Raw genomic sequence first — 27,068 nt, forward strand, 5'->3', positions numbered from 1 at the left:
AGTTGCAAACGAGGAGTCAGGGATGATACAGAAGAGACTTCCACACTGGGGGAGACAGACTGGAGCTGATAAGACCCCAGTCATAGCCCAGGACTGTAGAATTTTAGAACAACTCAAAGGTATCCCAGAAAAGGGCAGATCCTGTTATAATAAGAGTTATCTTTCAATATTTAAAAACTCCAAGTAGTAGCCCTCTTATTTTAAAACTCAAAGTCTTGGGGCGCCTGGGTGGCGCAGTCGGTTAAGCGTCCGACTTCAGCCAGGTCACGATCTCGCGGTCCGTGAGTTCGAGCCCTGCATCAGGCTCTGGGCTGATGGCTCAGAGCCTGGAGCCTGTTTCACATTCTGTGTCTCCCTCTCTCTCTCTGCCCCTCCCCCGTTCATGCTCTGTCTCTCTCTGTCCCAAAAATAAATAAACGTTGAAAAAAAAAATTTTTTTTAAAAACTCAAAGTCTACATAACTGTCATTTGGAGAGTCACTTGGACTCTCTGGAAAATGTGAACTGTATTTATGTGGCTCTCATTGTTTCAACAGACCAAGAGGTATCCCACCTGCAGTGGGAGGGGCTGTGTTCTAGAATCACCCTGAGTGATGCCAACCCTTCCATGAATCCATGAAGTCCAGTTTCTTAAGTACAGAAGAAGACAGCTGGCCTTTGAAAGACAAGCCCACCAAACTACCAGAGTTGTGGTAGGTGAGGTCACTAAGGGGAGGCATACTTCAAGAATGCAGTTTAGTTTTTTTCTTTAGCAACTAGCAAATCCCTCTAGAGCATTCATTTTAAACTATGAGTTACAACCCATTAGTGGATCACAAAATCAATTCCATGGGTCTCAATCAACTTTTATTTCTTTAGTTAGAACACAATAGAATGGAAAACATCAGAATGCACTGCTCCCAACAAGGGTAAATACTGTTTGCTTAAACTTCTGTGTCAGTTAAGAGTGTGTGTGTGTGTGTGTAAGAGAGAGGTAAACCTATTTCTTACCTTGATCACCCTAGAGAACTAGAGCTTAGGGCTAGGGACACAACCATGCAGAAAGAGCAGGAGACAGACACTCTGAGTAGAGATGACGAGTTTTAATGACACACCCAACACTCACAATCACAGCTGGCTCTTCAGACAACTTGATCTTTGGGACAAGACTTTGTGCAGAGTCAAGTGATACACAGAAGCACATGAGCAACAGAGGCAACATTCTGGCTTCTAGTGAGGGGGCAAGGTATCTACGTGTCATGATCAAAGTACCTTTTTATTCTTCGTAAATTAAAACTTTAATATGCTCTGGCCTCCTAAGGGGCTCTAATCCCTGGCCCCCATTTCTTTACAAGGGACATTCTCTTCATGTGGGGCTGCCTCACCAGAGCAGCCTTCCAGCCCTCCGTAGTCTCTATCCATGACACGTATAGCTAGGCTTGCACAGGCAGGGAACACACGTGACAGGACTGCTTTGGTGGTGCTGGTTGGGGAGGTGTTTCTTCACTGGATTTTGGTGACTGCTTCATGAATGGAGGTGGCCACATAATCTAGATTTTTAGTAGTTAAGCCACACATGTTGATCCGACCACTTGGCAGCAGATAGATGTGCTTTTCGTTAACCAGATATTCAACCTGCTTGGCTGTTGAAAACCAAAAGAGATATAATGAGAGTAGTAGGAACCCTCTCAGCCATTGAGGGTCAAAGATTCCACAACAGTTTCAGGTTTCCTTCTTTCCCCCAACACAGAGAAGCAAAATAAAAGGAGCTATTTTGTCCAATTAAAACATAGGGAAGTATGCTGAATTGATTCTAGAAACCATTTATTAGCTAACTTTCTAACCCCCAGGAAGTTTAATACAGCTCCTCCTGATAGGAATTTTCACCTGGGACTACCTCCCGACCGAAGCTTGCGTGTTACATTCACCAGAACAACCTATTAAAACAACCCTCAGACTTAAGAACATCCCATTGATATGAAACGCTGGTATGAAGTGCTTCTTCTTCCTTAACCTGTATCCCAGCACACAGCAGCAAACTTCCTTTAACATTTCCTTTTCACAGCACATTGTACAGACCCCGTGCTAGAGGGACTGGGCAAATGCTGTGTGCATGAACCAACAGGCTGAAAAACTGGTAAGACGCTTGTGATCTGGCACTTCTCAGGTCCCCTGTACAAACACACAGGAGGGCTTTCCCGTATTTGTAGAAATGCTTGCGTAGGAAATAGGAAGGAACGGCCTATTCTTCCCTTGTGCCACAATCTCTAGAGATTTCTGGTTTATTGCAAAGCCAAGAGACAATTTTATTTGATTTTTCCCTAAATAAATAGCACCCTTAATTAGCACCATTAATTTGAGGGAATGGGATAATTGTTATGGACTGAATATTCATGTCCCTCCAAAACTCATATGTTGAAACCCTAACCCCTAATGTGATAGAATTAGGAGCTGGGGCCTCTGTCAGATAATGAGGTTTGGATGACGCCATGAGGGTAGAGTCCCTGTGTTGGCAGGAATGCCCTTAGAAGAGACAAGCTGGTGCAAACATGCATGCACACTCTCTCTCTTCCCTTCAGCCCCACACAGCAAGAAGGCGGCCATCTGCAAACTAGGAAGAGAGCCCCCACCATAACTGACCATGCTGGTGTCCCGATCTCAAGCTGCCTGGCCTCCAGCACTGTGAGAAATAAATAAATAGCCTATGCTATTCTGTTATAGCAGCCCCAATGAAGATAGTGATAAAATCATAATAATCACAGGAGTAAACACTATGTGCCAGGCAGTATTCTAAGCACCTTATATTAACTCAGTCAATCTTGATAACCTTACCATTCCCATTGTATAGATGGTACACAGGGAAGTTAAAAGACTTTCCCAAGGTCATATAGCTAGTCAGTGGTAGATCTGGGATGTTAAGGCAGGCCATGTAACTCCCGAGTCTGAGCTCTTAGCCAGGATGCTGAGTTGCCTCTATATGGAAATGGAAAATCTGGACCCTGTAGTCAGTGCTACTCTGGACCCCTGCAAACAAAGTGACCTTCAGAAGTAGCCTTGACCAGGGGCGCCTGGTCAGTTAAGTGTCTGATTTCAGCTCGGGTCATGATCTCACGGTTTGTGGGTTCAAGCCCTGCGTTGGGCTCTGTGCTGACAGCTCAGAGCCTGGAGCCTGGTTCAGATTCAGTGTCTCCCGTTCTCTGCCCCTTCCCCACTCGCACTCTGTCTCTCTCAAGAATAAACATTAAAAAAAAAAAAGAAGAAGTAGCCTTGACCAGCTTTAACTGTGTGAATTACAGTCACCCAAGGAGATAAAGACTAACCTCAACCACCCACAGAGCCACAGGCATACCACCACCTGTAAAGATGTAGTTATAGGGCTCCAACCTTGGGTTTTTTGTCTATTTATAAGATTTTATTTTTGAGTAATCTCTACATTCAATGTTGTGCTTAAACTCACAACCCCAAGATCAAGAGTTGCACTCTCTTGGGGCACCTGAGTGGCTCAGTCAATTGGGCATCTGACTTCAGTTCAAGTCATGATCTCACGGTTCATGAGTTCGAGCCCCACATCAGGCTCTCTGCTGACAGCTCAGAGCCTGGAGCCTGCTTCAGATTCTGTGTCTCCCTCTCTCTCTCTGCCCCTCCCCTACTCACACTCTGTCTCTCTCTCTCCTTCAAAAATAAATAAACATTAAAAAAAAAAACTTAAAAGAGGTGCACACTCGACCAACTGAGCCAGCCAGACACCCCAACCCTGTTTTCTTTTTTTTAAATAAAGATGAAACCTCTCCACTTTTGTCAGGAAAGGAAGCATCATAACTGAGAAACTAAAGTTATGAACTCTTTCCCTAGAAAAAAGCCAATACACACATACAAAATGTTTAAAATATCATTTCAGGGGCTTCAGGGATCTCTTAGAGTACACCACAAATGACAGGCTGCAATCCCGTTCTGATGGACAGAATATCATAAAGGAGGCACTGTGGCATGAGCCCTGTAGAACCCAGGTGGTGGTATATGTGGTTCACTGTCACAATTCCTCCAACTGTTCTGTTTTAAAAGTTTTCCTTAATGAAATGTTGGGAGGGGAAAAAAATGTTTTTAAACACAGTAAGTAGTGCCAAGTGCTAAAAATATGACTTACGTGTTATGAGCACCCGTCTATTCTCACTGTTTTCTAATTCATAATAAAACATATTTCCTACTCTGGAGAGTGGGGTAATATATACATCTTATGGGGAGACACAACCACCTTCTGAGCCTTTAGAATACTGCTACTAAATACCACTTCCATTATACCTAATATTTTTTAAAATTGCAAAGGATGATTTTACTAAGTGAACTAATGCCCCATTCCAGAATCAGGAGGACACCTATGGCTAACTAAGACATCCCTTTACTTTTTGGGTAGTCTCATTCTCCCCCAAAGTATTTCCGGGGGTCTACCATATACAGTACCATCTTTCTTGTTTATATTTCCTTTGGCTTTTTCTGAGCCCATTTCACACAGGCACTCTGAAGGCCCTGGTTTACAGTGCTTCCTAGCACCTCTGATGTTCCACTCACTACCCAAGTCAGGCATACAACTGTCCCCAGAGCCACTCAGACACAAGCTCCACACACAGTGGGCAGCCACATCTGTACCATATGACCCGTGGCTTGGCTGGCAGGGGTTCCGTAATCACATATTAAATGAATGAATCCTCTATCATCAGAAGGGACAGCCAATGGCTGATATGCCCTACTGACCGCTGACCAAGATCACACATGGCTGCCCGCTAGACTTCCAATCGGCTCTCAACTCCAGCTACCAACCTAAGTTCTTATTTGTGAAATGGAGAGAGAACTTTGTAACCTCTTTTTTGAGGGCAATGCTTGGAGACTAGGAAAGACTTGTTAAGAAATCAGGTCCCTGGGGCGCCTGGGTGGCTCAGTCGGTTAAGCGTCTGACTTCAGCTCAGGTCACGATCTCACGCTCCGTGAGTTCGAGCCCCGCGTCGGGCTCTGGGCTGATGGCTCAGAGCCTGGAGCCTGCTTCCGATTCTGTGTCTCCCTCTCTCTCTGCCCCTCCCCCATTCGTGCTCTGTCTCTCTCAGTCTCAAAAATAAATAAACATTAAAAAATAATAATAAAAAAAAAAAAAAAGAAATCAGGTCCCTGAATAATCATGTATGATATTTATACTTAGGATTAAAGAAAAACCAAAAGGTACCCAAGCATTTATGAGAGACCTTTCATAAAACAAGTCTCCAAGCTATAAATCCTGTTACTTCCCAACTTAGTTATGGCTCTGCAGATGAGTGGGACACACTGAGAAAACCTAACTTGTTCTGGCCCACAGTTTTATGGCTGACCAAATAGGTAAAGGGGCCAAACCCAACAATGAGAGGAGGGAGCATTCCAGGTAGCTGGGGGGACACTTACGGTTCAAGCCGGTGAAGCTGAACATTCCAATTTGCTCAGTGATGTGGTTCCAAGTTCCTGGAGTCTTGAGGGCTTCTAAGCGTGCCCTGAGTTCAGATCTCATGGTCAGAATCCGGTCAGCCATTGTCTTCACATTACCTGTCCTGAGTGGACAGCAGTATAAATATCAGTCCAGACAAGACAGATGGCACACAGAAACACATAAGTTTAAAAAATATAATTTAATCTATAAACTGCAGATGAGATCACGACCTGGCTATGACAGTACGTGGAGGCCTAGATGGGTAGATAAACCCACAGATAAAGACCACAGAGAGACTTACCAGGCAGAAGGAAATAACTGAGCTTCTGATGGGAATTTAGCACTAGTCATGGGTATAGTGGCTGTGATACCGCTCATGTTTTAACCCAGAACTCACCTAGGGACTGACCTAGACAGGCTAATGTATTTTATCAGGCCTAATTAAGTAGACTGTAGATAGCTACCACATAAAAATTGTTTCAAAATAAGGCAAAATATATGCAAACTAGATACAAATGAAGAGTCCCCAAGTTGTCCCACTAACTTGCAGTTGGATATTCTAGACTATCAGGAATTCCTTCCTGTGTTTCCCAACTTTTAGGGGGGAAGCCTGGGTGGTGGGAGAATGGAGAAAACGCCCCATTCACTGAGTGCTTCCTCCTATGTTCCTGGTTCTGTGTCATTCACATGTGTTGTATTACGCTCGTGTGAGCAGGTGCCAGCCTTATTCTACAGAAATATCTGCGACTCAAAGAGTTCAAAGTAATTTTGTCCTGCCTCTGCCAAAATAAAAGGAAGAGACGGTTAAATGTGATGGGACAATTACTGTCCTATGTTCCCACAACTCACCCATCAGGCTTTGCGCCCCTTACCATTCTTTAAAGAGCTCAGGGTTAGAGAGGGTACAGGCCACAATTCGCGCTCCCTGAGCAGGGGGATTGGACCAAGTAATTCGCACTATCTTCTCCATCTGGGAAAGGACCCGCAGGATGCTGTCAGGTTCTTTTGCAACCACGGTCAGATTGCCCACTCGCTCATCTAAAGGGAGGGATGAGAGTCAGCTTGGGAGCTGTGATGGGGGTGGGGTGGGGCGGGACAGGGCTGTAACTCAGGAGAGCACTCACTGTAGAGCCCGAAGTTCTTGGAAAAGGACTGAGCACAGAAGAGCTCAAATCCTTCAGACACAAAATAGCGAACAGCCCAGGCGTCTTTCTCAAGGTCTCCAGATGCAAAGCCCTGATAGGCTGAGTCAAAGAAGGGGAACAGAAACCGGCGCTGTGAGGAAGGAAAGTGAGTCAGGCCAGGAGATCCTTCTGGAACCAACCTCAGACACCAGCCTTCCTTCCCCAGCTGGTGCCTGCACAAAATTTCTAACACTACCCATTTCTCCTATCTCTCCCCTTTCTGCATTCAACCGCCACTTACATCTGTTCCTCTGTTCAGCTAAATACCAGTACGCAGTTGGATATTCTAGACTATCAAGCTAACAATAAGTCTAACAATTTCAGTAAACCTTATTCTTTTAAAGTACACTCTCCTAGAGTATCATGATGCTGCTTTGCCAAACAGGGCTTATTTGTGAGGCGTGGACGTAGTGTCCCATGTTGGTGGAGGATTCTTTCCTCAGAATTCCCGGTGTGATAAGCTTAGTCAGCTTGATCTCCCCGGGGGTCCCTGACAACCCCAGCCCTCGTCTACTGGGCACTGAAGACAAAGCAGACCGTGTAGTCCCTACTCTCACCCCTCCAACCTCCTCAAAGAACTCCCCACAACTGAACTTGCCCCTCCTACTATGCTTATTGTCTGAGAGGACACCACTTCTATGCTCCCAACTGTCCACGCCAGAGGCCAGGGTGCATCCTCCACTCCTACCCCAGCAGCTCATCCCTCACATCCAATCACATCCCGATTCCCATCACCCCCATCTCCTGGGGGCTTGAGAATCCTTTCAGGTCTGCCCCTGCCACTGACTTCATTCAGATCCCCAACAGCTCCCATCTGGATCATGACAACAGCCTCCTAACTGCTCTCTCAGCCTGACTAACCTTGCCTCCCTTGGATCCACTCCCTGCTATGTAGCCTGAAGACAACGCAAATCTGCTCACAACACAGCATGACATAAATGTTCTCCAGTGGCTCCCCACTGCCCTCCAAATAAAGTCCAATGGCTCAGCACAGGATCTTGCCCCCATTTACCTTTAACTCACTTGCAACCCCTTAGAACTCTTGCTGTACTGAGACTTATTCTCAGTTCCTTAAATGGGCCATGACTTCTACCTTGGGCTTTGACCACACTCCTCCCTCTGTAGGGAACATTCCTTCCCTGCCAGCCCCCACCTGTCCTCATCCTTCAAGTCTCAACATGGCTTCTTCTGCCACTACTGCCTTCCACACACACACACACACACACACACACACACACCCCAAAGTCTGGGCTACGTGCCTCTACATAACCCCATCAACACTGCTGTCCCACAGTATTTGGCTGTCTGCCCAAACAGGCTGTATGCTCTTTGAGAGCAGAGATGGTCTCTGCTGTGCTCACTATTATATCCTCCAGATGCCTGCTGCATAGCAGTTTCTCAATGAGTATTCTTTAAACACATTAATGAAGAATATATACCCTTTGAGATAGAAATTCCAATCTAGAAAGTCATCCCAAAGAAATAATAACAAGGAGTCTTATACACAACTGTTCAGAAGAACAAGAAACCTGAGATCTAAATGTCCATGAATTGATTTAATCAATCCCTAATGGCACGTAGCCATGCATGGAAAATGGCGCTATAAAACATTCCATGGCACATAAAGGAATCCAAATGAAAGACAAAGTATGTTACAAAACAGCATAAAGCAAATGACCCCATCTTTGTGAAATAAATATATTTACATGTGTAACATATTAACAATGGCTTTCTTTAGGTAATAGGATTTACAGTTAATATTTATCTTCTTCTTTGGGCTTTTCTCCATTTTCCAAACTCTTCTGTGAACAGATATTGCTTTTGAATACATAAAATAATAATACATACTATGTTTCAAGAGATGCTCTGGAAAGGCAGTTACCTTCATAACAGCGGCGATCTGCTTCCACTGCTCCGGAGTTGGGTCAGTCCCAGTTGGGTTGTGTGCACAGGCATGGAGGACAAAGATGGAGAACTCGGGGGCATTCTGAGGGGAAGGAAGCTATGTCAGCTGCCACACTAGCAGGAATATGGTGGGGGTGCTGTCAGAGTCAGTGGCACACTGGGCAAGGGGCAGCATATTTCTTCCTTATGTGCTAACTCAGAAACCACCATCTGGTTTGGGTAGGATGTTTCAGACTCTCTCCCTTATCAACTGATCCAAAGACCTTTCCCTGCTCCTCCTGACACCATGGGGGTCTGTTTACTTTTCATCTAATCGCCCACCTCCAGATCATTCAGGAAACCCTGGAGATCGAGTCCTCTCTTCGCTGCGTCCCAATAGTGATAGGACCGAATGTCTTTAAATCCAGCGGCAGAAAATACACCATTATGATTCTCTGTAAGCAAAGGGGTAAAAAGTTAAATGCTTTACAAATACAGAAGCTTAATTGGAAAGGACACAAGTCAGCTTCCAGGGCCCTCACAGGTTCAACATTCCCTGGGCAACATCAAGGTAAGGAGTTAAGAACAATGAGGGGCGTCTGGGGGCTCAGTCAGTTTAAGCCTCCCACTTTAGCTCAGGTCATGATCTCACGGTTTGTGGGTTCGAGCCCCCCGCATCGGGCTCTGTGCTGACAGCTCAGAGCCTGGAGCCTGCTTTGGATTCTGTGTCTCCCTTTCTCTCTGCCCCTCACCTGCTTGCACTTTTTCTCTCTCTCTCAAAAATAAACAAACATTGGGGCGCCTGAGTGGCGCAGTCGGTTAAGCGTCCGACTTCAGCCAGGTCACGATCTCGCGGTCCGTGAGTTCGAGCCCCGCGTCGGGCTCTGGGCTGATGGCTCAGAGCCTGGAGCCTGTTTCTGATTCTGTGTCTCCCTCTCTCTCTGCCCCTCCCCTGTTCATGCTCTGTCTCTCTCTGTCCCAAAAAAATAAATAAACGTTAAAAAAAAAAAAAATTTAAAAATAAACAAACATTAAAAAAAAGACTTAGAAAAATGATTGTAACCAAGAACAAGTTCAACTGGTCAGTCATGCTAAATTTATATCCTACACCACAATGGGACTTCCTGTGTCTACATTTTATACCTCCTCTGGGAAATTTCAACATATGCTAAAACACAAGTCTACCAAGAAACTTGAGAATGAGTATTGCTATTCTGAACTGGAGCATCAGGTTACTCATGTACTGCCATAATCCACTGCTCGAGCCATCCACAAATGTCAGTTGATCCAGGCTGGGTTACATCTTCTGCATAAGCGGTGACATTCATGAGGGTAATCCCCCCTGGGCTCCTCTGTTTCTCCTCTCACTACAGCTAAAGGACTCACCCCAGGTTGGTGAGGACACGTAGACGGGCGTGTCCTTGTTGTTTGTTCCATTGTACCATCGTGCTAGGAACTCAGCTCCGATTCGAAGTGCACCTGTCCCCCCCAAAGACTGGACACCTCCCACCTGAAAGAGAAGCAAGGTCACTGGTTGATAATAGTGAAGTCAGATGGTTATTAGGAAACAACGAGCACTTGTTATTAGTACCAAGGAGCACTTACTTTGTGCCTGCTCTGTGCTAAGCCCTTTAAATGTATTATCTTATCAAAACCTCACAACTATATTTGCCCATGTTTACAAATGAGGAAACTGAGGCTACGGGAAGTGAAGCACTTTGCTCGGTTACCAGCCTCTCAAGACAACTTTCCTTAACTTCCTTGCATCTTAAAATGACCCCACATGGGCAATAATAGAGTCCTATGTTGTCCCATTTACAAAATACCTTCACACACATTCTTGTTCAATCCTTGCACAACTCTATGAAGTAAGCTATAGATCCCCAACTCATACATGAGGAAATCGATGCAGAGAAGGGGTCTCCCAAAGGGCTGTGCGGCTGTGAGAGGCAGAGCTGGGAATGATTCCAGGCCTTCTTGCTTCAGATCTAGTCACCTGCCCTGCTTCTGCTGTTCTGCCTACATGCCTTCCGTTCCGCCCTCTCACAATTCTTAGTAGGCTTTGGCATGACTCAGTAGAGAAATGTCATAAATTGCTCAATGTGTCTAAAGGATTAAGGAGAAAGAAAAAGATCACCTGAGAAAATCTAAATAATCTAAATAAAAGGAAGGGCACAGCAATCTAACAACACTGGCAACCTCTGGGGAGGGGCCTGGGACGGGGGAATAGTGATCAAGGGGACTTTGTTTGGCCTAATGTGTAAGTGATTTTCTAAAAAAAGGAGAACATATTCATGTATTATTTGCAAAATTTTAAAATAATTTTTAAAATATATTTAGATGTCTGGGATTTGCTGTACAATAACTTACCTTTGGCACGGGGGTGGGAGGGTATACAAAATTGACCAAATACAGATCACTGTTGAAGCTCGGTGATGGATACATGGGGTTTTTTCATCACACTGCATTATCTATTTATGTAAATATCTGGAATTTTCCACAATAGAAAGGTTAAAAAAAATCTCCCTAGACAAAGTAGAAAAGCTCCTGAAATCTTCTTTAAAACAGTAACAAAACTTTGATGCTAAAAGATAACAAAGGAAAAAAAAACAGAAAAAAGGGAGACCAAACTCATTCATGAACACTGATACTCACTTTCCAGATAAACATTAATGAACAGCATGAACCCAACAGTACACTAAAAAACAACCCCTTTCTCAAGTGACAGTCATCCCATGAATGCAAGATTGTTAAGAGATATAAAATGTGTCATGCCACTAAGATACAGAAAACCCAAATGATCTTCATGACAGATAAGAAAATCATAGACATCCCTGATTTTGATGCTCAGTAAAACAGGAAATAATGGATACTTCTCGAAAGTAACAGGAAAAATTCATTCAGCCATGATGAATAAGTCAGCTTTTTGATGAACAATGAGTCATTAGCAGAAATCCTCTTTGAGCCAGGAACGAGGCAGTGATACCAATTATCACCACTTGTTATTATTCCCCAGTGTTCTATTTGTATTCAGAGGTCTCAGCATCTGTGAAAGAATACGGTCTGAAATGTGAAACAGAAGCCAAGCGGACGTTCAAGCAAACGAGGAAGTGAGCATGGTTGTGCGCTGTAGGAAAGCAAGGGCAGTGGACTGGGTGAAAACGGTCAGTGCCGGTCAGATGGGGCACACCAACTTCTCTGTTCTCCACAGTGATCCCCACTGAGCACCAGGCCCCTCCCATTACTTTATAAAGGTTTTGCGGGCTGCCTGGGTGGCTAAGTCGGTTAGACGGTTAGTCAGTGATGTTAAGCCATATGTGCGTTTATTTTTCATGGACTTGGCATGAGCTAAGTTGAATGTCAACTTTATTCATTATCTCACATTTCAAACACCTAGGCAATTCTGGAATGTTGACACTTTCTATACAGATGAGCAAGGCTTCCCTTGAACCTGGTTTTAAGTTATCACGGGTATGTGACGGGTGTACGTGGACATCAGTGAAAATGTTCTCAGGTGTGATTTTTTATTTCCTTTCTCTCCCACTCCAAGATGCAAATTCATTAACTAAAAGAAGTCAAAAAGCCAGTAGATTAGATTGAAAACATGTTCGGAAGAGATACATCCACTTCACTAACGTGACCTAATCCTTTTATGTAACACTGACATCAAATTCTCAAGAAATTATCATTCCCTAAAAACATACTGAATACTGGACGGCTTCAGTGAAACACAAACTGTATCAGCAGTTAAAAGAAAGAAATTGGGGGCAAACCAATAATGTATCAATTTGGTCATTCTGTGAACTGAATTTTGGCAAACTGTTCTAAAGTCCAGGGAAACCCTACATTTGGGATGAAGGAAACAAGTGCGAAGTTCAAAACGAACCAGGCAACCAACCCTGGCGGCTAAACTGGGGTGTCCAGAACTAGAAAAATCCAGTAACATGTGGTGTGAATGATGCCAGTAGGTAATCTGTGATCTTGATTTAGCTACCTGGCCTGAAGAAATCCCTGCCAGACTCGACAACATTTGTCTGAGATCACAGTTTGCTGATGTAATGAGGAGCAGGAAAGCTGAGCAGAAGCTGCTTGCAACCAAGGCCATGATGCATGAACCTGGGCACTGCTAGCAGTTCACACAGGTCTCTGGCACAGGGTGCTAAGCATGGGCAAACTGGATGAAGAAGACAACGGTGACAAGATAAGCCACAGTGAAAGCCTAAGCCTCCTAGAGGTGACAGTCAAAGCGAGAAACTGGGATAGCATCACATGGCCTACGAGCCCTCCTACCGATGGTGGCTTGGGAATTCCCAAAGCTGAAACATTACAGTGCTGGAGATGAAAACTGGACATACGGTACAAGGTCTGAAAATAGAAAGCAGTAAGAGGCAGTGACCAGTGTGGAAAATAGGTCTCCTCAAAATGGTTGATGGACCTGGTAACATTGAATCTTGAGAAGAAAAATCTAGGGCAAGACATGATTATTATTTGTTTTCTGGTTTACTCATTCACGCCTCATTTCCTTCCAAGTTCTGGCTGAAATGCCATTTCTATTTCTATCATGACCACCCCAGTGAAAACCAATTCTACCCCTACTCCCACCCTCAGCTCTCCTAATGTGCCTCTCCTACTTTCTTTTTACAACATTTATTTTCTTTTAACATACTCTATCATGTTCTTATTTATTATGTTTACAGTTCCTTCTCCCCACATAACAGTAAGCCAGGGCAGAATATTTTGGGTCTTTTGGTCACCGCTGTGCTCCAGCTTCTAGAACAGTGCCTACCCTTAATGGTGACCACTCATTTGTTGACTGAATGAATGAGGGAATTCAAACATCTGAGAATCTCTGATGTGTCAGACTGGGAGCTAAATGCTGAAAATTTACAAGATAAATTAGTAAGCCATCATCCCTGCCCTGAGGGAAGTCATGGTCTTGTGGGAGACAGACTTATAAAATTATACATTATAGTAAGCATAATAAGTACAATTATTCCTGAGCTGTGAACAAAGTCCTGTGATAACTCAGCTCTGCCCGAGAAAGCTAAGAACTCAGCATGGAAGTGACCCTTGGCCGGGCCTTGCAGGACTTACAGGTCTGTGGAATGGCAGGGACCCCAAGGGGAATGGGCGGGGGGGTGGGGTGTGGGGGGGCTGTGAGTCACTGGAGAACAGGATGAAATATGCCACATGCCAAGTTCAAAGTCTGGATTTGCCCTGTAGATAATGGAAGGGTGTGTGTGTGTGTTTGTGTGTGTGTGTGTGTGTGTGTGTGTATGGCAGGGAGCAGGTGACATGATTATCAGCTTTTTTGCTAAGGAAGATTATCCTAGCTGCACTGTGCAGAATGTAATAGGATGGGGAAGGGACTAGAGACAAGAGGCTATTATAAGAATCCAAATGAGAGAACAGTGGGCTGAACTTGGGGATGGTGAAGACGTCCAGGGAGAAAGGACAGACTCAGAGCTCAGAACCAGCCAGTACCTATGGTGATGCAGATGCCAAGAGAGCATCCCAAACCATCCTCCACACCCCTCAAAAAAAAAAAAAAGCCTTCAAATATTTATGGACTGCCATCTAAATTTGTTCTCTGATCAAAAACACAACACAGGATGAACCAGACAAAGAGGGAGGGCCATGTTCCACACGTCTTACAGAATGAAATCAAAACGGGAGCACTGGGCAGAGAAACAAGTATCCACCCGACACAGGTATTAAGTGTACAAGAAATGTGCAGTCTCAGAGGAAGAAGGTCCCCAACACAGAAACTCGGTTTTCCTTTGTCAAAAACAGAATTCCATCCATCTATCAACAGCGTCTCACAAGATAACCCCCAGCTGCCAAAGTCCTCCACTCTCAAACTTCATCAGGACTCTCCTCAACGTTCCAGTGTCAGTCACCAAAATCCACTCATGACTTGCCTGATCACTGACCTGAGTTCCAGGACGTTCACTCAGAGCCTCCCTGCCACCTGATACACAAAAGACTGTGCCTGTGTCCAACCCTCAATTTTCACCCTGCCATTCTGCATATGGAGGCAACTGGGTAACTGCAGGTAGAGAATAAATCAGATGATTCCAAGAATTGGTCCATTCCGTGCACAAAGGCTGCACTACAACACCGGCCCAGGGGAGCAGTAGGGCAGCTGGTTTAAACTGCACAATACCTAACTGGACTATTGCAAAAACCTGAGCCCTTCCCCATGCAGCCAGGTTTATCTTCTTCAAACACTCTGATTGGGTAACTTCTCTGTTCAAAGCTTCACATGATTTCCCCTGCCCAGGGTGCCAAATCAGCCTGCCCGATCTATGTGACATGTTCCCAGCTCCAATCAGGTAGGTGTCTCTACAACCTAGACCCACTTACCTCCTATCTCTGTCCCTGCATTCCTTCTACTCCAAAAAAAGGACCCCTCCTTTTTCCTTCCTCTCTACTTTGAGGTTCCCAACCCTGGTTGTACTTTGGAATCAGCTGGGGAGCTTTTAAAACTATGCCCAAGCAGGGAAGGGAGTTAGGGGTGGGTGGGACAGGGAGTGAAAGGGCAGGGAAGGGTGGTACCCTCTAAGATTCTGACTTAACTGGTCTGGACTGGGGTCCGCCCACCTATATGTATGTAAAATTCCCTAGGTGATGCTAACGTATAGCCAGTGTCCTGGCCTCATTCCCCAAAGTTCAGCTCACATCCCAATTCCATCCATACCACCATCCCTGTCCTCTGAGTCCCTACAACACCGAGAATCTCTACCAAACCACTTCCAGGCACATACAGCCTATTTCGCTATATCTGCTTCCAAATATGTTCTTCCATATATCTCCAGCTATACACAGAATACCTACTAGGAAGCACTTAAATGGGAGAAGATGAAGTCAAGGCTAGAAGGATTAAAGAACATTAGAACTGGCAGGAACTTCAGAAAGCATCTAGACTAGTGGCTCTTGAACTTTTGGGGACACAGGCTCCTTTTGAAAGTCCAATAAAAGCAGGGCGCCTGGCTGGCTCAGCTGGTCCACCAGCTGGTCCACCATCATGCCACTCTTGATCTTGGGGGTTGTGAGTTCAAGCCCCACATTGGGCATAGCATAGATATTCCTTAAAAACCTTAAAAAAAAAATCCAATAAAAGCTAAAACCTTCTCCTCGGAAATACACGTACACACAGAATTCTGCATAAAATTTCAGGGGGTCAGAGACCTCTTAAATGATCCCCTCTATGTAAGTGCTCCTGATGGGATCATGAACCACAAACTAGTCTTTCGTAACATGTAGATGAGATGCTGGGGTCAGAGGGGTAAATGACTTGCCCATGGCCAAAGGGGCAGATTTGGGTCCAGACCCATCATTTCATTAAATTCCCTGACTGCTTCAAACCCAGCAGCTAAAATCTGATCATCTATTGCATAAAACAAAACAATCAAAGAAGCCATGCTTGATATACAGCCATACTGTTTGCACTACCAGTCAGGAGACAGTTCAACAGACATAACACCTGACACTTTTAACCAAACTGAGTTTTCAACCTCCTCTCCCCTGCGTAGCATCTAAAGAAAATACGGTCTACCCCTAATGATACAGGTTTGAAATGCATGGGTCCACATATACCTGGATTTTTTAAAATAAATACAGTACCGTGTTGTAAATGCATTTTCTCTTCCTTATGATTTTTTTAAGTTTACTTATTTATTTTGAGAGAGAAAGAGAGAGCACAAGTGCATGTGCAAGTCGGGGAGGGGCAGAGAGAGACAGAGAATCCCAAGCAGGCTCTGCACTGTCAGCACAGAGCCGGACTCCAGGCTCAAGCTCACAAACTGTGAGACTGTGACCTCAGCCGAAGTCAGAGGCTTAACTGACTGAGCCACCCAGGTGCCCCCTTATGATTTTCTTAATAACATTTTCTTTTCTCTAGCTTACTTTGTTGTAAGAATACAGTATAGAATACATACAACATACATGAGTTGACTTTATGTTATCCATAAGGCTTCTAGTAGACCATTAAGTTTTGGGGGAGTCAAAAGTTATACAAGGATTTTCGACTCAGTGTGGCATGGAGTCAGCACCCTTAACCCCAACACTGTTCAAGGGTCAACTGTACACCCTCACCCAAAACTCACCCGCTTCTCCTGGAGAGCTGGGCTGTTATCCCCAAGGGCAAGGCGGGACGCACACGTCCGGAACTCCGCCAGGCCCAGGATCGGCAGGTACTCGTGGTTTAGGCTATTGTCGTTAGCGATCTTCTGCTCCACCTTCCTCACGACTGGCAAAACCCAGGGCTGGCAGTCATCTGTGCGATAAGCTGGAAGACAGGGAAGAGTTAGTAACAGAGGAGGAGTCAGGCTTCGTCCAAGAAAGAGCTAGCCCTGCAAACAGGGAGCACTCCACCATCTTTCAACCAAACAGAACTGCGAGGGAAATTAAAGTTCATTCGCTGACTGCCTGCCTGCTTTGGGCCAGCCACTGGGCTATATGCTGGGCAGGCAGGACAGACATAGTTCCTACCCTTATGGAAGTTAGAGCCCTTAAACGCATGACCTCTAAAAGACAGAATGCTGAAACACAACTGGGGCGTCAGAGAGCCTGACTGAGAGAAAGAGTGCACGTGAAAGCACTCTGCACCCTAAGCTACATCTTACAGATGCTGTGTCGATACGACTGGCGCGCTGAGGTCTGTATAGCCATGGGTCCCGAATCTCCCTCCTTCTGCATCTCCCCAAGAGATTTCCAGAAAGTGCAAGGTGCTACTTCACACGAATGCTGCACCTTCTAACATAAAATGTGGAGAGGGGCATGGCAGAAGGCCCACCTCCTCCTCTTGTCCTGTAAGAACAGAAACGGGACAAGTGGCAAGCCAATGACCCGGGGCTGAAGATTCCAGCAAATGGTTACACAATCACTCAGCAACCTATTTGATATTTGCACATGTTTTTGTCCTCTCTCCGCCAGGGCTGGCCATTTTCACTGTTCCTCCTACTTCATGTTTCACACGTTTATTGATCTAAATGTATCTATTTCATAATATTTACAGTCTTGCCTACAGAAAATTTCTAAGCACCTCTACACTAAAAGTATTTTTACTCCAGTTATCCTATCGCTGACTTTTTCCCCACTACTAACGTATGATTATTTTAGGATTATAGCTTTAGAGGGCAGCTGCTGTGGCTTGCACCCAAGCCAACAATCTGCGCAGATTCCTGACAGGGGTCATTTGACTTTGCTGGAATGTTTATGTCTCCAACAGACCCACGCTTTGGAAGTGATTTTGGAACTGAAAATTTTATTTTATTTTTTTAAATGTTTATTTTATTTATTTTGAGGGGGGAGGGGCAGAGAGAAAGAGAGAGAGAGAGAGAGAGAGAGAGAGAGAGGGAGAGAGAGAGAGAGAGAGAGAGAGAATCTCAAGCAGGCTCCACGCTCAGCACAGACCCCTACATGGTGCTCGATCGCACAACCATGAGATCATGACCTGAGCCAAAATCAAGAGTTGGACACTAAACCAACTGGTTTAGCCTGGAGCCACCCAGGCGCCCTGAAACTGAAATATTAAGAGTAATTCTGATTGTTTTATCTTGCTCATTTCTGTCCAACATTAATCCCTGACTTTTTTTTTAAAATCACTTTTTAGAAAGGTTATTGATATTATTTACCGAACAATACATGTTGACTGTAGAAATTTTCTAAAAACCCAGAAAGCAAATGATAAACATTATGATTAATATATAATCCTGGCACTCAGAGATAGAGTATGGACATTTTGGTGTACAACCCTCTTAAGCTTTATTTTACATTAGTATATTCTTTTATAAAACATGCTTCACACTGTATATAAAATTTTCAACATGCTTTTTTCCACTTAACAAATATGAGTAGTTTCACTGTCATTAACTATTCTTATAATAGGTAATATATTCACATGTCTCCAACCCATCCTTATCCTCCATCTACCTAGTTCCAACTCCTCACCCCCCAATAAATAACAGCTGCATTCTTTTGTATCCTTCCAGAATTTCCCTATAAAACTGCAAGCAAGTACAGCTTATGTTCCCCCTTTTTATATAAAAGGTAACATACAACATACTATACACTGTTTTGTTCCTTGCTTTTTCTACTTAAAGATCTTTTCTTTTTCTGTTTGTACACAAAATGTCTTTGTTCTTTTTTACAGCTGCATAACTGATGCATGTCCCATAATTTGTTTTGCCAGTGTCTTGCTGATGGACATTTGAGTTGTTTCCAATCTTTGGCTATTACAAAACAATACTTCAATGAACAACCTCATACATATGTCATCAAACATGTATGCAAATATATCTGTAGGATGCAAGTTGAAAATGGAAGAAGTGGATAAGAAGTATGTGTATCTGTAGTTTTGACAGATATACCCAAACTAGCCTCCACAGGGATTTTTATCAGTTAACACAGCCTCCACCAGAGTAAATTTTTGCCAGTGTAAGGATGCAAATGGTACCTCAGAGTAGTTTTAATTTGCATTTCTCTTATTATAAATGCAATTGGGCATTTTTCATATTTATGATCCATTTACAACACAATTTGTAACACAATGGCTAGACAACATTCCTTTCCATGATTGATTTATTAAATATTTGTGTTGCTTTTGATTCTTTGATATTATAAATACTGTGATAAATGTTCTTGTATCTTCACACATATTCATGAGTGTTCCCTTAGAAAAATGTTTCTAGGGGCGCCTGGGTGGCGCAGTCGGTTAAGCGTCCGACTTCAGCCAGGTCACGATCTCGCGGTCCGGGAGTTCGAGCCCCGCGTCAGGCTCTGGGCTGATGGCTCAGAGCCTGGAGCCTGTTTCCGATTCTGTGTCTCCCTCTCTTTCTGCCCCTCCCCCGTTCATGCTCTGTCTCTCTCTGTCCCAAAAATAAATAAACGTTGAAAAAAAAATTAAAAAAAAAAGAAAAATGTTTCTAGATGTAAAATTACAGGTCAAAAGCTATACAACAAATAAGTCAAGACTTTATAAGATCATTTTGATTTGGGGTTTGTCTTCTATCAACTAACTCTACCCTCTAGGAATGTGTCATTTGCAGATCTGATAAGCACATCAAACTGGTAATAAGAATGTAGACAGAGCTCAGACTGACACAGCCACTAACCAACCAATAGTCTCTGGGTAGGAGGCTGTAACACTGTCACAATGCTCACATACTATCCCCTGACCCACTAAATTCCCTCCAAACAAGTTAAAAAGCCTATTTTTATCAGGTGGGATTTGGTCTGGTTTTTTTTAATTCCTTTTTTTAAATGTTTATTTATTTTGAGAGGGAGAGAGAGAAAGAGTTCGAGTGAGCACGAGCGGGGTATGGGCAGAGAGACAGAGAGGGAGAGAGAATCCCAAGCAAGCTCCATGCTGTCAGCACAAAGCCCAGCAATGGGCTCAATCTTACAAATGGTGAGATCATGACCTGAGCCGAAATCAAGAGTCTGATGCTTAACTGACTGAGGCACCCAGGTGGTCTGGTTTTTTAATTTTTTTTAATGTTTATTTATTTTTGGAAGAGAGAGAGAGAGACAGAGCATGAATGGGGGAGGGGCAGAGAGAGAGGGAGACACAGAATCCGAAGCAGGCTCCAGGCTCTGAGCTGTCAGCACAGAGCCCAATGTGGAGCTCAAAGTCATGAACAGTGAGATTATGGTCTGAACCAAAGTCAGACGCTTAACCACTGAGCCACCCAGGTGCCCCTGGTTTTTTAAAGAGATGTCAAAATAACCACTTTTAAGTTAAGAGTTGTCCCTGAAGGGAATCACGCTATCTATAATCACAATGCTACCATTGTCCATCTTATTCTTGGAATTCTTCTTTTGGAATTAGAGAAATCTCATTATTTTGAATATCCTCAATTGGTGCCAAATCTTTGTCCTTTGAAAGCAAATCTGATTGCTGGAAATGATACTTGTAGCAACAGCAAACACATCTTTCACTACACACACAGAAGGGATGCTATTTAGATGTACAAGAGTGTGGGTATTCATAGAAAAACTAGTTCTATTATGCTTCACATCTGTGTTGGGATGCTATATATCTATTACATAACGATGCCATATATATTACATTTATGATAACAATGTTATTTGTAAACCACATATTATAAATAAAATGGGGAGGGGGGTGCCTGGCTGGCTCAGTCAGTGGAGCATGTGATTCTTGATCTCAGAGTTGTGAGTTCAAGCCCCATGTTGAGTGTAGAGATTACTTAAAAATAAAATCCTTTAAAAAATAACAGTTAAATAAATAAATAAATAAAATAGGAAGATGAAAAGTTGCAGTACTGCTGTTCTTACCCATACTGCATATTCTGTACTACTCTAAAAAATCCTATACATGACTGGAGGCACGGAGGCATCTATATTGGGACAAAAGAGAAACTGGCCAACTGATACCTCCCCTTCCTTCTTCACCACCCAGTTTCTCCCAGGTTCAGTTCCAGATTTATTTCCAATGCCTTGCCTAACTGTCCTAATGAAGCAGAACAGCAGACTGCTCTTGTGATTAGAGCAATGAAGTCAAACATGATTAACAACTATGATTCCTGCTTTCCAGGGGATTTTTATTCCTATTTGGAGCCAGGAGTTTCTCACTCATTCTTTCATTCGCTCATTCATTACTCATTACTGAATCTACCAAGAACAAGGCACTGGCTACAAGTAGCTACACAGAAATAGGTAGGATACTGTTTGCCCTCAAGGAAACAGAACATGGAGCCCTTAATTCTCCTGTAAGGAGTCAGGAAAGATTTCACAGAGAATGAAGTCTGAAAGTTGAATACAAGTTTAAAAGGTAGACAAGGAAAGGGCATTCTAGTGTAGAGGCAGAGAAGTTTTCCCTTCCACCCTTTTCGGTTCTTTGGCTGGTCTAATAATTAAATTGACATAAGACAGGTTAACAGGAGAAAAAAGTTTAATAACCTGTACCTCCTGTATACATGGGAGTTACTTGGTTTTCCCTGTATATCCAGGAAAACTGAGTAACTCCCCAAAATGGCCAAAACCATCACATTAAATATCACCTTCAGCTAGAGACAAAAAGGGTGGGGAGTCAGTTATGGAAGATGATCATTAAAACACAGTGAACAAGAGTAAGATTGTTACGCAGACTTCAGCCCAGCCCTCTCCACTGGTAAGTTTCTAGATATTTAGAGTCATCTGAGAGGCACTCTTACAAATGGATATTTCCCCTATAAATGTCTCTTACTAAAGGGCAACTACTACATGGTTTTCAGAGCTTCTCCTCTATCTGCAGTTTCTTAAAAATAACCAGCTTAAGCCATACTTCAGTGTGGCAAATTTTGTTCCCCTTCACCAGACTGCGGGAACACCTGTGCAGGGTCCAAGAGGCCTGGAGACCTGAGGTTTCTGAGGACGTGCATTTTCATGGTTCGAATATAAGATCCAAGGAGGAATAGCAAGGAGGGGCTAAAAAAGTCTTTGGAGTCTCTTCTGAGTCTCTCCTAAGGAACGTCGTTTCAATGGGGAAACCACTGGAAGCATTTAAACAGGGTGATGTTGACAGCTGTACATCAAGGATCTTTTGAGTGACACTGTAGAAAATAAACTGGAAAGGAGAACACAGGCAGACAGTTAAATCAGGAGGCTACTGCAATAATCCAGAAAGGGAAAAATGACATCTTGAATGAAGGTAGTGATGGCAAGGATAAAGAAAAGAGGAGACAGTCATAAGATTTATGAGACAGATAGATAATACAGAACCCAGTGACCAAATAAACTAACATGGGTTCAAGGGAAGGATGGCAAATGACTCAAAAGTCTCTCTAGTCTGGATAAAGACTGGTGGTGATGGGGGGCAGGGAGGGTCAACCAAGATATAAAGCATAAGCAGAAATGAAAAAAAGAAAAGATTGGGGGCGCCTGGGTGGCACAGTCAGTTAAGCGTCCGACTTCAGCCAGGTCACGATCTCGCGGTCCGTGAGTTCAAGCCCCGCGTCAGGGTCTGGGCTGATGGCTCAGAGCCTGGAGCCTGTTTCCGATTCTGTGTCTCCCTCTCTCTGCCCCTCCCCCACTCATGCTCTGTCTCTCTCTGTCCCAAAAATAAATAAATGTTGAAAAAAAAAATTAAAAAAAAAAAAAAAAAAGAAAAGATTGAAGGGAAGGTAAAAATGACCAGTTGTGTTCCAAACATGCTGAATTTGGTGTGTCTAGCAAACTGTATTAAGTATGGGTCTGGCATTCAGGGAAGAGGTTCTGGATAGAAAGAAAGACTTCACAATTAATAGACATCGATGGTACCTGAGCCATAGTAATAACAAGGACTTACTGAATGCTTAGTACACACAAGGCACTGTCCTAAATGCTTCACCTTTTTTTTTTTTTTTTAACCCCTGTTTAATTCCTATAAACAACTCACAAAACAGATGTTATGATCTGGAAACTGACACCAGAAAAGTTGAATAATTTGTCCAAGATCAAAGAATTGTAAGAGCTAGGCTGTCATACTATATTACGCTCATGGATCCATGTACTTTTTTTAAGGACAAGAGATGTCTAGGGAAAGCCCGAAGCAAGCAGGCCCCAGAGCACTGTGTGAGGGGCCTCTGCCAGCAGGCTTCCCAGCCCCAGGCACCCCTCTTTTAGAGGAGGCACCCAAGTTTCAGGGCAGTGCAGCAGTGTTGCTTTCCAGAAGAAAGGAAGAACATGGAGAATGCAATGATCAGACCGCCCCCCTCCTCTCCTCTGAACATCCCCACTTCCCTCACCCACCGCTACCCAAGAGCCCGGGCACATATGCACACCTCTTAAAGCCCTTCTCCATCTAGGCTCCTGGGAAGAGGGCCAGTGAGTACTCAGAAACACCTAATACAGCACATCTATCCAATTGTTTTATGTGAAGATGCTAGAAATCCACATTAAAAACAGCAACAGACCTTAAAATAAGAGCAGTTTATCTGGAACAAAAGGAATCTAAGTTTATGCGATAAACAGACTGAAGCCTATGAAGAAATGTCTTGCTTCAGCTACATCGGGATGGACCTGTGTCTCTTGTGCCCTTAAAGCCACTTGTCTGAAACTTTGACAAGCACTAAAATGATCAACTCAGAGCATATCATACTTACATGTGATGCTCTGCTTTAACTAAAAGGAAATTATGGAAACAGCAAGAAGAATATCTCTGGAGAAACTATCAGCAAGTAGGAACTAGGTAGTAAAATTATAGTTGTAGTTTATTTTAAACACATCCAACATCACTAGAACTTGAGCTGCTTAATTCCCACTGAGCTTTATCTTAACATGGGGGTGGGCGCCGGGAGAAAGAAGCTTCCCCAAAGTCAGTGATTAATTACATTTCCTTCACAAAAGATATACTTGGTGATGTGTATAACTACAGACAGGACATTCAAAAGATGAAGGAGACCCTCACCTGAACCCCTGCCATCCACACACACAAAAAAACAAAACAACAACAACAAAAACTGGTCCAGGTGATCATAAAAAGAAAAATAATATTTATATCACGCTTTTCACTTATATATCACATTTCATACATAATTATTCATTTCATCCTCAGTCAACTGATGAGGCCAGTAACATCATTATCTTACATATAATATGTTAGTGAATCTTAGAGTACAATTTTAGAGAGAGGTCATTCCATCCCTGCTCCTCATTTAACAGACTGAGTCCTAGGATGTTTAACTAGCCCTCCCAAGGTCACGTCACTCAACTGCAGGGCTGACCTGTATGCAAAGCACCTGCCACTACAGTGCACTGGCAGCCTCTGGACCACCTGAAGGACCCAAAATAGAGGACAGTTCCCTTACCGATGGCCATATGACTTGGGGCAAACTGCTTCATCCATCTCAGCTTCAACTTCCTTATGTCTAAAACAACCCTCAGAGTCGTTGTAAGCATTAAATGCAGGGGCGCCTGGGTGGCTCAGTCGGTTAAGCTTCCGACTCTTGATCAAGAGTTTTAGCCCCGCATCAGGCTCTGCTCTGACAGTGCAGAGCCTGCTTGGGATTCTCTCTCTCTGTGTCTCTGCCCCTCCCCAACTTGAGCATGCTCTCTCGCTCTCTCTCAAAAATAAATAAATAAACTTTTAAAAAAGATTAAATGCATAAATCAGTTGTTCATGGTAAGGAGGTAAAGTTCCTGGGTTCCTGGAAACCATGAAAAAGGCACTGTCACAGGTGAAGTGACCACCTGAACTACAAACCATACTTCTGAGCCAATCATTTCTGGCCTGGGCTGGCAGGGCACTTTTTCTCTGCATGAGCAGTTTATTTCTTAAGGGATGTCAGAAATGATCTCATTTTGCAGTTCTTAAGCTGAAAAATTTATTCAACATCTTCTATGCAACCTAAGAGCTGCCAAAACAACAATAATAGTAACAAAAGTAACAGAAATGCCAAAACGACTAATACTTACATAACTCCTACTTATTTGCCAGCCACTATTCTAAGTACTTTAAATGTATTTAACGCTCACAAAAATTCTGTAAGATAGTTTAAAGGTAACTGAGTCAAGAAATTTTAAAAGATGTATTTAAATCAACATCAACGTATATATCTGGCCCTAAATAAGTACTTGGAGGTTTTAAATTGGATTTAAATTAAGAGCTTGAATACTGCCCGATTCCAATTCAATTCAAGGCATTCTTTCAATATTTCTCCCACTCAGCTGCCTGTTGAAAACATCACTTTCTCTCCATGAGTTAAACTACATACTATTTACTTTTTAAAAAATGCTTTATTACGGAAAATTTCAAACATATACAGAAGTTGGAAGAATAATATGATGGATGTTCCATTTACCCATTACCTAGCTTCAACAAATCATACTTTTTAATGGCTTTTTTCTCACTCCTCTCCCATGCTCCTTGGTAAAGACTTTTTTTTTAACAGGTCCTATGTACACTCACTGTGGGAAGCCTGATTCTGAACCTCCTTCTCGCCACCCTTGATTTTCTCTTTCCAAAATTTGTAGTCCTCTAAGTGTGTTCCTTAGCACAGAACATCATACTCATTTTCTTCAACGTGGCTGGCCTTTGTATGTGGTCGAGTGTCTGTGGGGCTTCAAACGTTCAAATGACAGTGACAGAAACAACAAATTCACCAAAGGTTGGAGTTATTCTAAGGCACTCCGGTCTAAACCCTTTTCTTGCAGAAGGGGAAACTGAGGCCCATGTTCTGAGCTGTCAAAGGTCCAAGAAATACAAACAAGAAATGAGGACAAGAATGTGGGAAAAGCGAGCTCCTACCTCCACACTCTTTCCACTCCTTCCCACCATCTCTACCCATTCCTACCACATCTGTGAAGGCCAGAATATTCTTCCCAGATCCTCCCAGGCAGCATTAACCTGTCTCAGAAGTATTCTAAATTTCTATTATATCACATCTTGACTTTAACATCCTTGAGGCCAAAACCAACCCTCAGTCTCCTCTCCTCGCCCCCACAAGGCTTGGTAAAGTACTGACAGTTACCTGGTAGTCACTCAAATATTTATTGACCCAGACCAGAGCTCCCTAAGGCTTAGAGTTCTCCCTCATCCATTCCCCAGCAGCCAGAACTTCGAGCCTATCAGGCTTCCTAGCTTCCTCCCTCTCCTTCCAATCTCTGGGCGCCCCATTTACTAACAGGCGAAAGGATGCGGTATAAAGAACATAGAATGAGGAATCGTAAAAACTGGGTTTGTGTCCTGGCTGCTAGACCTGTACTGTGGACCTTGGGCACATCTCCTTTTCCCAGAGACTCCATATGCTCATCTGTAAAACGGGCAGGTTGAAAAAGCTTCGTAGATCTTGCCTTCTCTCCGGGGCTCCCCCCTGAGGCCATGCTGGGCCTCAGCCTGTCCCACTCCCCGCGGCGCGGATTAGGTCCGCTCCACTCCCCAGGATGCTCCTACTCCCTAAGCACAGCATCTTTACCTCCCACTCCCAGGTTGACCTTGCGGGGGTCCGGATCCTCCCGGAAATCGGCAGTGAGCTTAAAGACAAGGACGGGCTGAGCCTGCGGAACCTCGGCGAACACAGAAGGAGGCGCCATTGCAGAAGAACTGGAGACAACAGAGAGCTTCCAGTCTACTTTCCAGAGCCACCGGTCCGGTCTAGCCCGGGCGACTGGAGGAGACTTTCACCTTCACCCAGCCGGCAGGGGCGGGCCCGCGGCCTCCAATGGCCTAGCTGCGTCCGGAACTTGGCAACGCGGTGAACCAATCGCGAGCTTCTGACGCAGCAGGGACGGGAGGGAGGGTATGCTATTAGCCAATCCGAGAAAAGAATCTTATCGGAGGCCAGTGATGATGCAACCAATGCACTGCACGCCAGCTAAGATGGGGGCGGGGGCTAGGGTTGATTGGCAGAGCGGACTCCTATGGTTGAGGACGATATTCCTTGGGTCTCCGGTGCTGAGGGGAGGAGCCGAGCGGCCTAGGTGCGCTGGAAGTGGCCTCCATGACCTTCGAGGGCCAAGAGAGGAGCTAGGAGGCCGGCGGGAGTCCCGGAGGACCGGCCTTCCAGTCTCCATGAAGCAAGCGTTCTCGCTGCCAGGCCCGACAGCGTTCGCGTACCTGACCGCGGCTGGCAGCCAAATCCCCGGCGTCTG

At 44.1% G+C, this 27,068-nt stretch overlaps 1 protein-coding gene across 1 annotated transcript; it reads right to left on the bottom strand.

The window, feature by feature from the left end:
• Positions 1–832: 832 nt before the first annotated feature.
• GOT1 (glutamic-oxaloacetic transaminase 1) lies at positions 833–26,621 on the bottom strand. The gene is made up of 9 exons (XM_040486121.1): positions 26,393–26,621; positions 16,601–16,782; positions 9,879–10,002; positions 8,835–8,947; positions 8,491–8,595; positions 6,549–6,699; positions 6,297–6,462; positions 5,403–5,545; positions 833–1,621 (listed from the first exon to the last, which is right to left on the bottom strand). The coding sequence occupies exons 1-9, from the start codon at positions 26,508–26,510 to the stop codon at positions 1,482–1,484; spliced, it is 1,242 nt and encodes a 413-aa protein (XP_040342055.1). The 5' UTR covers positions 26,511–26,621; the 3' UTR covers positions 833–1,481.
• Positions 26,622–27,068: the final 447 nt, after the last annotated feature.

This window comes from Herpailurus yagouaroundi, unplaced genomic scaffold (genome assembly GCF_014898765.1).
Source record: "Herpailurus yagouaroundi ecotype Mexico unplaced genomic scaffold, PumYag 163, whole genome shotgun sequence".
NCBI lineage: Eukaryota > Metazoa > Chordata > Mammalia > Carnivora > Felidae > Herpailurus > Herpailurus yagouaroundi.

Excerpts from the sequence above, each read along its gene's own strand:
- GOT1 (XM_040486121.1), bottom strand. The coding sequence starts at position 26,510 with ATGGCGCCTCCTTCTGTGTTCGCCGAGGTTCCGCAGGCTCAGCCCGTC. Across the intron at positions 10,003-16,600 it reads CAGCTCTCCAGGAGAAGCGG|GTGGGAGGTGTCCAGTCTTT; the intron begins GTGAGTTTTGGG and ends CTTCTCTTTCAG. Across the intron at positions 6,463-6,548 it reads CAAGAACTTCGGGCTCTACA|ATGAGCGAGTGGGCAATCTG; the intron begins GTGAGTGCTCTC and ends CCCTCCCTTTAG.